The following is a 17,275-nucleotide window of genomic DNA, read 5'->3' as shown; positions in this document are numbered from 1 at the left end:
TCCCTGAGCCTTTTTTGTGCCTTGTGGGGCACATACGGTGAACTTAGTTGTTTTTGATGCAGCCAAAACCTCAGCAGATACAATTAGTTACTTTGGATACCTCCAAAAGATCTATGTCCTTTTTTCAGCAAGTGTTCAGAGATGGGCAATCCTGGAAAAACATGTTCTAGCTGCTCTCAAAAGTGTAGAGGCTCTATGCTATCAGGCTGCAGAGGTAAGGGAGGCCCTCTTGGAGGTGAGGGATAAGGCCACTGATGGAAACATCAGGATTGAAGCTCAGTCTTTGGCAGAAGAGGTGGGCTCATACCGTTTTTCTGTTTGCTCGGTTGTGTGGTATGACATTCTAGCAAAGATCCAGCATGTCAGCAAACATATGCAGTCATCTGAAATGCAGTTAGATGTAGCTGTTGATCTGCTCAGGGACACAAAGATTCCTTGCTGACTACAGAGTCACTGGTTTCGCAGCAGCTCAAGCAACAGCTAAAGAAATCTGTGATGGGATGAATGTGGATGCCACACTAAAGCAGAAGCGGCTGAGAAGCACCAAACAGCAGTTTGTCTATGAATCGTGTGATGAGCCTTTCAGAGACGCATTAAAGAGGTTAGAGGTGACATTCTTTAACACTGTTGTAGATGCGGCAAAATCGTCTGTTGAGGAAAGGTTTGTCTGTCTGTCTGAGGTGAAAGACAAGTTCAGTGTGCTGAAAAACTTTACTAATCTGACAAATGGCGAACTGTCAACTCAGTGTGAGACACTTAGTGCTGCTCTAACAACAAATTGCTAGCGCATGAGTTAAAAAGCTTACCACAGTTGCCTTCACCCAATATGTCCCTGCTGGACTTCCTATCATTCATTCACACCCAGCATTTGAAAGAGGTTTACCCCAATCTCTGGACAGCTCTTCGTATTGCATTAACCCTACCAGTAACTGCGGCCAGTGCAGAGACAAGCTTTTTGAAGCTAAAACTAATTAAAACGTACTTACGATCCACAATGTCCCAGGAGCGCCTCACTGGCCTTGCGATTCTATGTTTACATGCACAGTTTAGCTCGATTAGTTCATTAGTCCGACTACTGACTTTGGTCCCAGTATACATATGCGGGAGGGAAATCGATTTACTGAGGGAGTCATGTGGGCTCCGCTACGATAGGTGGCGATATGCACTCTTTCAGCTCGTTTGTATTGGGCCATTACCGGTTGACCTATTACGTCATACACGCAGAGCACAACAATCGTCGTAGTGAACTAGGAAGTCCTTTTAAACCCTGCCCGACCATCTGCTCGGCTACTTTTTTGAATAAGTCGCCATTTCTTGTTTTCCTCCCATCCAAGTATTTTAAAATGTTCAGCTCTTTCAACTGAGTAAGCATATACTCCATCTCTTCATCCGTCCAAAAATGAGCTCACGATGTTTTCGCCATGTTTGCAGTTACTGACTTCCTCTTCTTGTGTCCCCCTCTTCTTCTGTGTACGCTGTTCGACTTCCGGGTCAGACTTGGCACGCGGAAAGTCAGCGCGTGCGCAGATCGCCTCGACCAGCTCCAGTCCGACTAAGGTGTATACATGCAGAAGTAAATCGACTTCCAATCGCATTATCTGGGTGTGTTAGTCCGACTATTACAACTTCGATTTCAGTCGAGCTATCATGCATTACATGCATTTTAAAAGTCCGGTTTTAGTCGGACTAACGCAATAACTCGATTTTTTAAGTGTCATGTAAACGTAGGAAGGCCAAAAAGGAGGTTTATGGATGTGGTGAGGGAAGACATGCAGGTGGCTGGTGTGACAGAGGAAGACGCAGAAGACAGGAAGAAATGGAAACGGATGATCCGCTGTGGCGACCCCTAACAGGAGCAGCCGAAAGTAGCAGTAGTAAACGTACTGAGTGTGAATCATAAAATAAGTGAGAGAATCACATACAATGATGTAATCAATTATTTTGCTGCTGTGAAGTCACGTAGAGTCAAGATCTAAAAGACACGTAGAGTCAAGATCTAAAAGGATACTCTACTGTGAGCTATACTGGTAACTCTACTGAGAACTACACTGTCTGTGAGCAGAGAAATGTACTGTGAGTTATACTGAGAGATATACTGAGAAATATACTGCGAGTTATACTGAGAAATATACTGAGAGGTATACTGTGTTATACTGAGAGATATACTGTGAGTTATACTGAGAAATATACTGTGGGTTATACTGAGAGATATACTGAGAAATTTACTGAGAGATATACTGAGAAATATACTGAGAGTTATACGGAGTGAGCTATACTGAGAAATATACTGGGAACTACTGTGGTCTATACTGCCAAATATACGTTGTAGCACTATTTTTTTTACTAATTTTTTAATTTTATTTTTGACAAAGTTTGCAGGTGTACATTAACAAAAAAGTTCAGTATACAAGTATACATACATTTTGTACAATATATTACATTATAGCGCTATTAATAAATATTTTAAAAGTAATATCATTGTTGCCTGTCCGATTTTATTTGTATTATTATTTGTTAGCTTAGGGGGGGGTCAAGATGTCGCCTGGGGGGCGCATTTTCAAGATCTCGCCTAGGGCCCAGCCGACCCACGGGCCGGCCCTGCCTGAGGGATTGGGCAGGGGGCCAAACAAACTAAAAATATTATATATGGTTTCGTGTCAATAAGACGAAGACGCAAAAGACTAGCAGTAAAAATATTATATATGGTTTCGTGTCAATAAGACGAAGACGCAAAAGACTAGCAGTGTTAGAATGATGGGCTAACAAGGAGGAGTTGACGATATGTAGTGCAGATTCCTTTGTTGTGGCTAATCTCTGGATTACATCATTTGTATGTAGTGTGCCAACAGCGGCGGCCGACGGAGCCACTGCGCTGAAAGACAAGCAGCGAGCAGGGGTGCTGATCCCAATGTCAGACTGATGCCAACCTCCACGCAATGAATCATTTCACATATGTAATAACGTGGATGCCTCGTTGCCCCGCCCTTTTGCGCACACAATCAACGAAGTGCTCATGGAGCAACTTGCCAGCTCATCCAGCCGACAGTCATCTTTCAGCGTTCTGTTGTTTTGTCGCCAAACAAGGTGGGCCGCATCATTTTTACAACAAAAACTAGCTCACTTGCTATATTTACTTCATCACGCTTTTCAAATAATAATAACAATAATAATAATAATAATAATAATGCCATCACTATTCAGCACGACTGTTGTTGCAAAAAGCAGTTTCCATCAGCAGTGGGATCAAATGTAAAAGCATTACTCAGCATAATTATAATGAAGTCCCATCCACGCGATTTACTGATGAGCAACCCATCAGCCCAACCCACAGCTAGCTAGCTGGCTAAGCTACCAGGAACGTTACATATAATTAAGATAAACAAACTAAAGCCATTCACACCCGATTTTACTAAAACGTAGTCAGACAAAGTTAACAATTAAACTGATATTCTTGCAGGTTTATTTTTGGTCTTTTCTGACGAGTCACTTACGAGGGGCTGGAGCCTCTACGGCAGGTGCTGCTTTCTGGGATCCTTCAGTCGGTGCGGGCGTTTCAGCGGAAGCGGGTTTGGACTCCGACTGGCGCACAACTTTTGGTAACACAGTCTGCGTACTTTCTGGCTTGGCTTTGGGGAGGATAACAACAGGCTCCTCAGTGTGTTGAACAGTTTTGGGAATAAGAGTGGTGGAGTCTGGGGTCGTCTCTTCGTTTGTCAGTTGTTCTTCTGAGGAATCCATCAGCTCTTTGATTGGCGGTGCCACCGCGGGCTCGGGCTCAGGCACCGCAGCAACTGGCTCAGCCTGCTCCTCAACTCGCGCACGTTCTGGGTCTGTCACGCTGACAGACTGAGACACGGATTGTGGGGGAGTAATGGTGGAAATATCGGTGAAATCCATGAGTGCGTTATCCTCAGCTATGTGCCTGTCGATGGCGTCCTGAGCCCCGCCAACCAAGTCCACAATTTCATCCACGTTGAAAACATTCTTCGCTACGGCCTTTGCCATCCCGTGATCGAGATAGAGTTGATGGTTCAGATCTTCATCGAAAGGAGTCGTGGAAGAGACCTGCTCCGAACTGTCTGCCATCCTTTATCAAACTGTCCACAGAGCGCAAAAAGTTGCTTATTAACTATCACTTGGGCGACTGTGTCCAAAACTCTACCAGGAACGCTCCAAGAACGCACACCTCACGGCTACGAATCTGAAGCTACTTCGCTTTCGAGCGCGAGCCCCAAGCAGGCACCCACCAGTGTTGAGAAAGAGAAGGGAACTCAGGTGACCAATAAGTTTCCTGAAGCGCTTGAGCGATGACACCTCTGACCAATGAAGACATGTCAGTCTCACTTGACACCGCCCACCCAAGTGGGCATGGCGTACTCTCTGGATGACGGACCTAAACATGGCGGCCCAGTCGTTCCAGTGAGAAGTGCTAACTCAGCGCATGTGGCTGGTATGTGCTCAGTGGCCACATTTAGAACTGCAAGTCACGTGACGCCGCGGTACCCAAAAAGACGTTTTCCCGTCGAGATGCGATGGAAAACAAAAATTGTGTTTGTTTGGTAAATTCACAAATCCAAGGTGATGGACTCCAAACCCAATCTTCGCTTATTTTGCATTGATCTGATGCTCTTTTTCAAGTCCCTTACCAAAATAAATTCTAACAAAAAGGCAATGAAAACACCTCTCATCTTGGAAATAAATATCAAACACATGAGATAAATGAACTGCTTAATTTTACATTGTTTTTTTTCTAAAAGACTCTTAACATAGTGGCTCTTATTATCATCATCTGATCATCATAAGACCTCATCCGTTTATTTTTTGTGTTAACCTTTCCTTGTTTATTTATTTTTCTTCTTTTATTTTATTTTATTTTCTCTTTTTCTATTTGTATTATATTTAGACTATAACGATGACTTTTATGTTTTGACTCTCCCCTGTACTGAAACACTGACACTGTATTGTTGCAATGTAAAAAAAAAACAACTGTACATGATAAAAAAAATAATTAAAAAAAACCTAAAACATCGGAAAACAAAGGCCTACAAAATTCAAAAAGAATTTTGCATACTCCGCAAGTGCAAAAACAACTTTTGGGATGATCACGTTTTAAATAATTAAGTCCATTTTTAATAAGCCACTTTATCGTGAGCATGCATGCAGTACACGCTATTTGTAGACGCACGTGTCTTTACGCATGCGCAATAATCCAGTAAGGCAACCACAGAGTTGAATCAGTTCATCTGGACACAGGTTTTATTGGTTCATTGTGTCTCCCAGTAAACGTTGTTTCCACACGAACTGGTTCACCTCTCTGTGAGGAGACGCACATGGAGCTTCCACTTGTGTTGTGACTTGCACTGTGACTTGTGTTGTGACTTGTGTTGTGACTTGTGCTGTGACTTGCGTTGTGACTTACGTTGTGACTTACGTTGTGACTTGTGTTGTAACTTGTGTTGTGACTTGTGTTGTAACTTATGTTGTGACTTGCGTTGTGACTTGCGTTGTGACTTGTGTTGTAACTTGTGTTGTGACTTGTGTTGTAACTTGTGTTGTGACTTGTGTTGTGACTTGTGTTGTAACTTGTGTTGTGACTTGCGTCGTGACTACTTGTGTTGTGACTTGTGTTGTGACTTGGAGAAGCTGAAACAGTGCTGTTCTGCTGTCAGAGAGCGCAGCATTTCCTTGTGTTTTACTGTCTCTGCTGATGAAAAAGGTGTCTTGCACACTATAGTGAAGTAAGACTGTCGTTGTTAATTACACTCACCGGCCACTTTATTAGGCACACCTGTCCAACTGCTCGTTAACGCAAATTTCTAATCAGCCAATCACATGGCAGCAACTCAATGCATTTAGGCATGTAGACATGGTCAAGACGATCTGCTGCAGTTCAAACCGAGCATCAGAATGGGGAAGAAAGGTGATTTAAGTGACTTTGAACGTGGCATGGTTGTTGGTGCCAGATGGGCTGGTCTGAGTATTTCACAAACTGCTGATCTACTGGGATTTTCACACACAACCATCTCTAGGGTTTACAGAGAATGGTCCGAAAAAGAGAAAATATCCAGTGAGCGGCAGTTCTGTGGGCAAAAATGCCTTGTTGATGCCAGAGGTCAGAGGAGAATGGCCAGACTGGTTCGAGCTGATAGAAAGGCAACAGTAACTCAAATAACCACTCATTACAACCGAGGTATGCAGAAGAGCATCTCTGAACGCGCAACAAGTCGAACCTTGAGGCAGATGGGCTACAGCAGCAGAAGACCACACCGGGTGCCACTCCTGTCAGCTAAGAACAGGAAACTGGGGCTACAATTCGCACAGGCTCACCAAAATTGGACAATAGAAGATTGGAAAAACGTTGCCTGGTCTGATGAGTCTCAATTTCTGCTGCGACATTCGGATGGTAGGGTCAGAATTTGGCGTCAACAACATGAAAGCATGGATCCATCCTGCCTTGTATCAATGGTTCAGGCTGGTGGTGGTGGTGTAATGGTGTGGGGGATATTTTCTTGGCACACTTTGGGCCCCTTAGTACCAATTGAGCATCGTGTCAACGCCACAGCCTACCTGAGTATTGCTGCTGACCATGTCCATCCCTTTATGACCACAGTGTTCCCATCTTCTGATGGCTACTTCCAGCAGGATAACGCGCCATGTCATAAAGCTCGAATCATCTCAGACTGGTTTCTTGAACATGACAATGAGTTCACTGTACTCAAATGGCCTCCACAGTCACCAGATCTCAATCCAATAGAGCACCTTTGGGATGTGGTGGACCGGGAGATTCGCATCATGGATGTGCAGCCGACAAATCTGCAGCAACTGCGTGATGCTATCATGTCAATATGGACCAAACTGTCTGAGGAATGTTTCCAGTACCTTGTTGAGAATATGCCACGAAGGATTAAGGCAGTTCTGAAGGCAAAAGGGGGTCCAACCCGGTACTAGCAAGGCGTACCTAATAAATTGGCCAGTGAGTGTATGTTGAACACACGTGATGCTAAATCAGCCTTCGTCTACAGTTCCACACACCATGCGTTTTCTTTATATCTCCGCGTTTTCATTTTTATGGCTTAATCTTCTGTGGTTTTCTTTAACCCTACTAAAATTGTGTGTAATTTAAAGGGTTCGTTTTTTCTGTTTTTACTTTATTTTAGATGTCCGTCTTGAGAATTTGAATTAACACACTTATTCTATTTTATCTGTTGTGTAAATGCATTGATTCTATTTCCATAAAGGTGCATTTGTGGGCAGTGGGAGTTCAGTCATGTAGAAATATGCTATGACGATATCAAAATGCTAATTATGCATAGTCATATAAAACTGTCATTGGAAAGTCATCTCCATCCAGCCATCCATCCATCCATCCATCCATCTATCCAACCATTATCGAAACCGCTTATCCTGCTCTCAGGGTCGCGGGGATGCTGGAGCCTATCCCAGCAGTTATTTGGGTGGTAGCCGGGGGGACACCCTGAACAGGCCGCCAGGCCGTCACAGGGCCGACACACACACACACACACACACACACACACACACACACACACACACACACACACACACACACACACACACACACACACACAAACCTAGGGACAATTTAGTGCGGCCAGTTCACCTGACCTACATGTGTTTGGACTGTGGGGGGAAACCGGAGCCCCCGGAGGAAACCCACACAGACACGGACCAGCTCGATATTCTGCTGCTCGGCCTGCGAGCAGGTTGGTCACGTAAGCGACACGGGCAGCATCAGACGTGAACATGCTGGGTTGGTGCAGGAAGACCAGCTCACACTGCATGATGAACGTGGCACAGGTCTCAAAGTCGCCATCAAATGGTCGTGGGCTGGAGAGGCAGGGCTCCTGGGGAACTGGGTTGAGCCCCACAGGTTTAACTGGGGCAGCGGGCCCAGGGGGCGGGTTACCCACGACTCCAGGGGCAGGCTGGCCCGGCGGCTGGATGATGAGAGCCGCCGTGATGGTCTGCAACTGCCGCAGGATCTCTGCTTGTTGGCTCGCCAACGCCGCCTGCTGGCTCTTAGGTTACCCACACAGGCCTGGAGGGGCTGGACCTGGGTCTGAAGATCCCTCACCACAGCAGAGGCCGCCTCTAGCTGCTGGGTGTGGGAGTTGGTCAGTTGGATCTGTCTGATGAGAGCCGCTTGAACCGGACTGGTCGGTAAGCTCTCTGTGTCGGCTGGGGTCGTCATGGTCAGTTCGTACTGTTAGGGTTTGTGGAAGACCCCAAGCGCACGACACCAGACAGAGATGGGATTAGCCAAAACTGGCGTACTTTATTCCTTACGCGTACAAATAGTCAAACACAGGAAGGCAATGAGCGACAAGAAAAACGGAAAGTCCAAGGGGAAAAACTCGCGGGTAATCCAAAACGGGAACACGGCAGGATACTTCCACGGGGAAACTTTGCAAGGGAAAACATAAACCAAGGGCTGGGGTGAGTTCGGAGAGAAAGGGCCCGTGAGGGAAGAGTAGCCGCTACTGCGAGGAGGTTACAACACGAGCTGACAACGGGCGCTGGGAGACCAGCAAACTTAAGCCCAGCCCTGACGGCTAAGCCCGGCCCTGACGAGCTGATTGGCTGGCGGCGCGGGGTGGGCGGGCCACGGCGGGGGGTGGGCGAGCCCTAACACATACATCAATATGTAATAGCTAATTAAACAGTTGGCCTAAAACTGGTCTTAGTGAGGTGGAACCATCTTTGTAACATTGCAGTACACCTGTGATGCTTTTCAGGTGTGCAGTCATCCACTTTAAAAAACAAAAACAAAAAACCTTTATTTACAACAATGAGGTATGCAATTGTCATAGTGAAAAAACTGCAACGTTGTACAGACCAGGGGAATTCAAGGTTCACTGCTTTTAAATCCTCTCAGACTTCCAATAAAATGTACTTTCTTTAAGTTATCGAAAGTCTTTACAGTTGTTTTGTTTTCCACCTTTTCAGTGCCGGTGCCATACTGCTGGAGTTCAACAACAAATGGATGAAAGCAGGTTTGGAGTTGAACGGTTTAGATTTGTTGAGTGACATTTACCAAGACTTATAACAAGCTGAATTATATAGGTAATATTGCTGACCATCCCACAAAACACAAAATATATCACATCAAATAAATTAATCTGTACATTAGTACCAATTTTTCCATTTATAAAGTCCTGCATATCAATCCAAAATAACTTTGAATGGGCACAAAACAAATGAAATATAGTTTCTCTATTGGAATTGCCAAAAAAACACAGGCATATTCCATGTTTAGCTTACGTCTTTCCAGGACTTCTTTAGCAGGGTAAATTCCATGTAAGATCTTGAAGGATACTACTTTCACTTTGTTATTAATACAATAATTGTTTAGAATACAAAAAAAATGTTCTACGGTAAAAGCCTCATGACAGAAGACCAAAAGAATCCTGCTGCAGGAGAGGAAACACGGTCCAAGGCGTTTCTGATGAGTCTGTCACTGCACGTTTTATTGCGAATATCAATATCTCCAATAAAGATTTGCCTAATGCTAATAATGTTCATTTAAGGTTACAGTGTGGGAGTTCAGGAATGAGGAGACGGAGAGATCGAGTCGAGTCAATTCCGTTTACTCGCCACACAAAACAACACTGATACAGCACAATCTCTCCTGGCAACCAGCTAACCGCTAGGCTGCTGCAAACATGGCTCCACCCCGGAAACTCTAAGCAGTGACTACGTCAGCACTCTGAATGTCTGCCTTAAAGGGGCAGCAGCCCCTGGTGAATCTACTCTGAATTGTGTATCACCACACAGGCCCCCCCAGAATTCACCATCACGAAAAAATGCAAACCAGTAATGTAACACAACAGTACTCAGAGAAACACAAACAGCCAACAGACCTCAATGAAACAGTCAACGTCTCGGGGGGCTGACCAGGCGGCCAAAACGGCTGCTCTGAATGGGTATGGGGGCGGGGGCAGGGGCAGGGACAGAGCCGGAGCCCGGGCAGGGGCCGAGGCTGGGCCAGGGGCCTGAGAAGGGGGGCGTCCACGCCGCGAGAGCAGGGCCAGTTCGACCGGCCCACCCTGGTCCAAATGGGCAGGCTTGAGACGGTCCACCGAGACCCACTCCGGGTTGCCCCCCATGTGGGGTACGGTGGCTGTCGTGGCGGATGAAGACGTACCTGGCCGACAACAGATTCTTGGGGACGTAGGACTGAGGGAGGCAGTGGTGAGATGTAGGGATCGGAGCGAAAGCGTTGGCACTGTCCCGGGCCACAGCCTGATGAGAAGCTGCCGTCCAGGGGGCCACAGCGTCCGGGAGAAACTCACCCGGGACACGCAGCAGCTGGCCATAAACCAGCTCTGCAGATGAGGACTGGAGGTCTTCCTTGGGGGCAGAGCGAAGGCCGAGCATGACCCACGGGAGGCAATCGACCCAGTTGCTGTCTGTGGGGCTGGCACGAAGAGCGGCCTTCATAGACCAATGAAACCACTCACAAAGTCCGTTGCCCTGTGGGTTGTACACTGTGGTGCGGTGGAGCTTAACCCCCAGCCCCTCCGCGACTGCAGACCAAAGCTCCGACGTGAACTGCAGGCCCCTGTCAGAGGTGAGGTCAGCCGGCATGCCAAAACGGGCCCCCCAGGACCCGATGACCTGGTGGTCCTGTCCACCATGGTGAGAAGGTGAGTGAACCCATGGGAGGGGGCAGGGGGCCCACCAGGTCCACATTCACATGGTCAAAACGCCTCTCGGGCACCAGGAATGGCGCGAAGGGGGCTTTGGTATGACGATGTACACTGCTCAAAAAAATAAAGGGAACACATAAGCAATGCAATGTAGCTCCAAGTCAATCACACTTTTGAGATATCAACCTGTCTAGTTAGGAAGCAACACTGATTTGTGAATCAATTTCACCTGTTGGTAAATTGTCTAATTTCCACCTGGTGGAAATTAGACAATTTGAAAGACAACCCCTATAAAAGGAATGGATTTGCAGGTGGTGGCCTCAGACCATTTGCCTGTCCTCATCTTTTCTGGCCGATCTTTGGTTAGTTTTTCATTTTGCTAGTGCCCTCACCACTAGAGGTGGCATCAGGCAGTATCTGCAACCTACAGAAGTTGCTCAGGTAGTGCAGCTCATCCAGGATGGCACATCAATGCGTGCTGTGGCAAGAAGATTTGATGTGTCTCCCAGCACAGTGTCCAGAGCATGGAGGAGGTACCAGGAGACAGGCCAGTACACCAGGAGACGTGGAGGGGGCCGCAGGAGGACAACAACCCCGCAGCAGGACCGCTATCTGGTCCTTTGTGCAAGGAGGAACAGGAGGAGCACTGCCGGAGCCCTACAAAACGACCTTCAACCGGCCACTAATGTGCAGGTTTCTGCTCAAACAGTGAGAAACAGAATGTATGAGGATGGTATGAGGGCCCAACGTCCACAATTGGGGCCTGTGCTCACAGCCCAACACCGTGCAGCCCGATTGACCTTTGCCAGAGAACATCTTGGTTGGCAGATTCGCCATTGGCACCCTGTGCTCTTCACAGATGAGAGCAGGTTCACACTGAACACATGTGACAGACGTGAGAGAGTCTGGAGACGCTATGGAGAACGTTCTGCTGCCTGCAACATCCTCCAGCATGACCGGTTTGGCGGTGGGTCAGTGATGGTCTGGGGAGGCATATCCTTGGAGGGCCGCACAGACCTCTACGTGCTAGCCAGAGGTACCATGACTGCCATTAGGTACCGGGATGAGATCCTCAGACCTATTGTCAGACCATATGCTGGTGCAGTGGGCCCCGGGTTCCTGCTCATGCATGACAATGCTCGTCCTCATGTGGCCAGAGTGTGTCAGCAGTTCCTGTATGTCGAGGGCATTGATGCTATGGACTGGCCTGCACGTTCCCCAGACCTGAATCCAATCGAGCACCTCTGGGACATCATGTCTCGTACCATCCGCCAACGCGATGTCGCACCACAGACTGTCCAGGAGTTGACCGATGCCCTGATCCAGGTCTGGGAGGAGATCCCTCAGGAGACCATCCGTCGTCTCATCAGGAGCATGCCCAGACGTTGTAGGGAGTGCATACAGGCACGTGGAGGCCACACACACTACTGAGCCTCATTTTGAATCGTCTTGAAGAATTTCCACAGAAGTTGGATCAGCCTATGTTCTCATTTTCCACTTTGATTTTGAGTATGATTCTGAATCCAGACCTTAATGGGCTAATGATTTGGATTTCCATTGATCATTCTTAGGTTATTTTGCTCTAAACACATTCCTCTGTCTAATAAATAAAGATTTTCAGCTGAAATATTTCATTCATCGAGGTCTATATTGTGTTTTTAGGTGTTCCCTTTATTTTTTTGAGCAGTGTACTTTGGAACGCTGGCACGCCATGCAGGAGTCAGCCCAGGCCTTGACGTACTTCCTGAGGCCGGGCCAGACAAACTTGGCCCCCACCAGCTTAGTGGACGCCTTCACACCCGGGTGGGAAAGGTTGTGGATCACGTTAAAAACAAGGCGCCGTCAGCCGGTGGGCACCATGGGGCGGGGCTGGCCCGTGGAAATGTCGCAGAGGAGTGTGACATTGGCGCTGTCAACCACCATATCCTCCAACCGCAGCCCCATAGCGGCCGTCCGATAGGCCTGGATGTCCGCATCAGTGGCTTAGTCTGCAGCCATGACAGCGTAATCAAGGCTCAAGTGAACGGACCCTGCCACCGCCCGGGAGAGGCAGTCAGCGACCAAGTTGTCCTTGCCAGCCACGTGCAGGATGTCCGTGGTAAACTCCGTGATGGCAGAGAGCTGACGCTGTTGGCGCCTGGACCATGGCTCGGGGGTCTTGGCCACGGCAAATGTCAGCGGCTTGTGGTCGACGAAAGCAGTGAAACGGCGGCCTTCCAACAGGAACCTGAAGTGTCAGGAGGCAAAGAAAAGACCCAGGAGCTCCCAGTCGAAGGTGCTGTACTTCCGCTCGTTGTCCTTAAGCTGTTTGCTAAAGAAGGCAAGGGGCTGCCAGGTGCAGCCCACCCGCTGCTCGCACACCACCCCGACCACATAGTCAGAGGCGTCGGTCGTGAGGGCAATCGGGCAGTGGGGGACGGGTGCGCCAGCAAAACGGCATTGGCCAGCGCAGCCTTGGCGTCGTCGAAAGCTTCGTCCATCCCCTGGGACCAGTCTACCTCGACCTTGGCTTCCTTGCCCCGCAGGGCCTCGTACAAGGGCCGCATGCGGTGAGCTGCGTGGGGAATGAACCTGTTATAAAAGTTCACCATGCCCAAGAACTCCTACAGGGACTTCACAGTGCGGGGGCATGGAAAACTGGCGACGGCGTCCACTCTTGAAGGAAGCGGAACGGCTCCTTGCGGGGAGATGCGGTGGCCGAGGAAGTTGATGGACAACAGGCCAAACTGGCACTTGGCTGGGTTGACTATGAGTCCATGCGCACTAAGCCGCTCGAACAACTGCCGCAGCTGCGTCAGGTGCTCCTCCACGGATGCGCTGGCCACGAGAATGTCATCCAAGTATACAAACAAGAACGGCATATCCCGTAGCACAAAGTCCATCAGCCGCTGGAACGTCTGCACTGCCCCCTTGAGACCGAAGGGCATCCGCAGGAACTCGACGAGTCCAAATGGCGTGATGACCGCTGTCTTGGGCAAGCCCCGAGGGTGGACTGGTACCTGGTGGTAGCCCCTCACAAAATCTACTTTGGAAAAGACGGTGGCCCCTGCCAGGTGGGCGGAGAAGTCCTGTACGTGCGGGACGGGGTACCGGTCAGGGGTTGTGGCGTTGTTCAGGTGACGAAAATTGCCTCAGGGGCGCCAACCGCCATCAGCCTTAGAAACCATGTGCAGGGGGGAGGCCCACGGGCTGTCCGAGCGGCGCACAATACCGAGGCGTTCCATGGTGGCAAACTCCTCCCTGGCGATCGCGAGTTTAGCAGAGTCGAGGCGCCGAGCACGTGCGTAGAGCGGGTGGGCCGTCGGTGGCAATATGGGGCTCCACGCCGTGCTTGGCCACCGCTGACGAGAACGTAGGTGTGGTGAGGTCAGGGAACTCTGCACGCAGTCATTGATACGTATCTCCGGCGGCGAACATGTTTGACAGGCCTGCACCTCCCAGTGTGCACGGGTATGTAGCAAAAGAGACAGCATCGATCAAGCGACAGTTTGTAACATCCACCAGTAGCCTGAAGGCGCACAGGAAGTCCGCGCCCAGGAGGGGAACCGACACCACGGCCATAACGAAGTCCCAGCCGAAACGCCGCCCGCCGAAACACCTCCACATACCTGGAGCCGTAGGTACGTATGGATGTGCCGTTCGCGGCATCCATCGGGGGGGCCTTGTCCGCCGGCCATGTTGTCCGCTGTACGCTGAGCGCCCGAATCGACCAGCAGCCGCCGGCCAGATAAGGCGTCCTTGATAAACAACAGCCTGCTGTTCTCGCCGGCGCTCATAGCAGCGTTTCCCTGGACGCTGAAGCTGCATGGCGGGCGACACTGCTTGGCCCTGGCACCAAATAATAATGTCACTTGGTGACGAAGTCAATTCAATTCAATTCAATTCAATTTTATTGTCATTAAAAACAATGTGCAGGCACATGTTAAAAATGAAATGAGGGCTGTGGCTTCACCAAACAGTGCAAGACAGACACAGACAAACACAGCAAACACAGTATAAGATATACACACATGAAGACCAAAAGCTAAAAATAAGTTAAAAAAAAGAGCTGGAGTACAAAATATTTAAAAATATCTACAAACATTCGGTGGGTAGCCAGGTTCAGGTGGGCAACAGCTTGTTGAAAGAAGCTGTTTTTGAGCCTGGTAGTGCGGGCTCTGAGGCTCCTGTAGCGCCTCCCAGAGCGCAGGGGGGAGAACAGTCCATGGTTAGGGTGGGTGGGATCTCTGCTGATGCTCAGACCCCTTCAAAGGCAGCGTTTGTGATAAATGTCTTTTATGGCTGGGAGCTGGGTACCGGTGATATGCTGGGCTGCCTTGACGATCCGCTGCAGAGCTTTCTGGTCTGCTGAGGTGCAGTTGCCGTACCACACTGAGATGCAGATGGTCAGGATGCTCTCTATGGTGCAGGGGTAGAAGTCGGTGAGAATTTTTGGGGGTAGACGGGCACTCCTCAGCCTCCTCAGGAAATGCAGGCGTTGTTGGGCCTTTTTCACAAGGGTCTGGGCGTTTAATGTCCACAATAGGTCCTCGCTGATGTGGACTCCAAGGAATTTAAAGCTGGAAACACAAGTCTGCCTTATTCTCACGTGTTTCGCAGATCTACATTCAACCAATGATACGCCTTCTCCCCATGAACTGAGTAACACTCTGTATGCCTTTTCCCGAATATCTTGATTGTGCCCAGGTGTAGTAAACTGAGAGACTCCTTTAAATGAGGAGACCAAGCAGGACCTGCGGACAGAACGAGAGCGGCTACGGTTGGCGGTTGCAGCCAGAATACATACCCAGAATCTCGCATCCACCCGACGAGGGATGACTAATCCAACTAACGGGAAGGCGCTCCCTGAAGAGACCAGATGCCTCGGACTGACAAAATTGGGATGAGTAGCCTACATGGAGTATATAGGAATCCTTGCAGTATTGGATTATAGGAACCTTTTGGACTACGGATCTAGAAACACTGTTTGGAATGTTTTGTAGCCTATAGGAAAACCACAAAAGAAACTATTTTTGTGGACGTATTTCAATGGACAAGTCTTTAAATAAATTGCTACCTCAAGAAATACGGTCATCTGTCCTGAAATTGCACTGGGGCGCAAAAGGCAAAAGAACTTGAGCACATCGATTGTGACATTTGGCGTTGCGTCGGCAAGACGCCCAGTGCTTTTCAGGAAGATGAGTAATCAGGAAGGACAAAACATTGCAGCTCCCCAAACAAATACAGTGTTAATGCCATGGATGATGGGAGCACCATGGGTGCCTAAATTTAAAGGGGTAGACAATGAGGCTGAATGGCAAGACCAAATCCAATTTCTGATTCCATCACACATGTTAAATCCAGAACATCAGCTGGATTGTGTGTTGCATGCCTTACACTACCCAGTCGCACGGACTTTCGTTAATCTATCAGATCGTGATACCATCACGATTATGACCTGATTTACGTGATGTGGTCAAGACTCGCCGACTAAATTAGGGTTAGGGTTAGGGTTAGGGTTAGGGTTCTATCAGATCGTGACCACATCACGTAAATCAGGTCATAATCGTGATGGTATCACGATCTGATAGATTAAAGTCCGTGCGACTGGGTTGGCCTTACAAGGTGAGGCGAAAAGGGAGATCCTGATTCTACCTGCTGTTGACAGAGCTAATGTGACTCAAATTTTTAAGTTTCTCCAAGAACTGTGTGGGCCAAGTACACCAGCAGCTCGGCTGAGGACCCGTTTTTTTTTTTGTGGATGCAAACAAGGGGAAATTGACGCCATTAACAGCTATACTCATAGACTGAAGGAGCTGGCAAAGAGAGTAGAGCAGAACACAGGTGAAACATCAACAGACACTGTTCTACTTGAGACTTGGCTACAGGGGTTGGTGGCAGGCCCGGTCAGCCAAGAACTTTACAAACAACTTCGCCATGCCCCTAACATGTCATTTGCCGAGGCCACTCTAGAGGGCCAGGCCTTGGAATGAAGTGGCCGGACATCTAGGGGGGAAGCACAGTTTGCTGCGGCTGGCTATCAAGCACCTCCCAGGCCTATCAACATGGAGAAGTGGAAGAGGGAAGTACGAGCGGAACAACTGACCGAAATGCGAGGTGAAATTAAAACCTTAACCGACACCTTGTCCGCAGAGATTCGTACCCAGTTACAGGCTGTCCAAGTACCCGATAGACTACTAGGAGAGCGTGGTGCTCCAAGGCGGGGTGACAGAGCTGCCCCAAATTACCAGTGGGACGAGAGGGGCCGCCCTATCTGCTATCTTTGTGGGAGAAGTGGTCAAATTGCAGCACGCTGTTGTCAAGGTGAGCATGCACCGGCTTTAAACTACCTCCCCCAGCCACTGTAGGGCAAGTGGCTAGGCCCTGTCCATCGCCCCAACCCCCACCATTATCCTCAACTCTAGTTGGAAACTGCCCATCAGTATCAGTCGAAATAGGAGGTGTCACTATCCCATGTCTATTAGACACAGGATCTCAAGTAACTTTGTTTAGTGAATCTTTCTTTCAGAAGTGGATTCAAAACCAGACACGATATGACCCAAAAGACATTGACTGGCTGACTTTGAAAGCTGCTAATGGGCTGTCGATCCCATATGTAGGCTACGCTG

General features: G+C 48.7%; 1 protein-coding gene across 2 annotated transcripts in view; it reads right to left on the bottom strand.

The window, feature by feature from the left end:
- Positions 1-4,267, bottom strand: part of LOC130122667 (reticulon-4-like) — a 120,205-nt gene extending 115,938 nt beyond the window's left edge. Inside the window, exon 1 of one of the 2 annotated variants that reach the window (XM_056291627.1) lies at positions 3,492-4,267. In XM_056291627.1, the coding sequence (XP_056147602.1) occupies positions 3,492-4,086 (595 nt within the window). In that variant the 5' untranslated portion in view covers positions 4,087-4,267. The remainder of the gene's footprint in view (positions 1-3,491) is intronic. The other variant, XM_056291628.1, reaches the window with a different exon arrangement.
- Positions 4,268-17,275: the final 13,008 nt, after the last annotated feature.

The sequence above is a fragment of the Lampris incognitus genome, chromosome 13 (assembly GCF_029633865.1).
Source record: "Lampris incognitus isolate fLamInc1 chromosome 13, fLamInc1.hap2, whole genome shotgun sequence".
NCBI lineage: Eukaryota > Metazoa > Chordata > Actinopteri > Lampriformes > Lampridae > Lampris > Lampris incognitus.
This window is presented reverse-complemented; position numbering and strand designations above follow the sequence as displayed.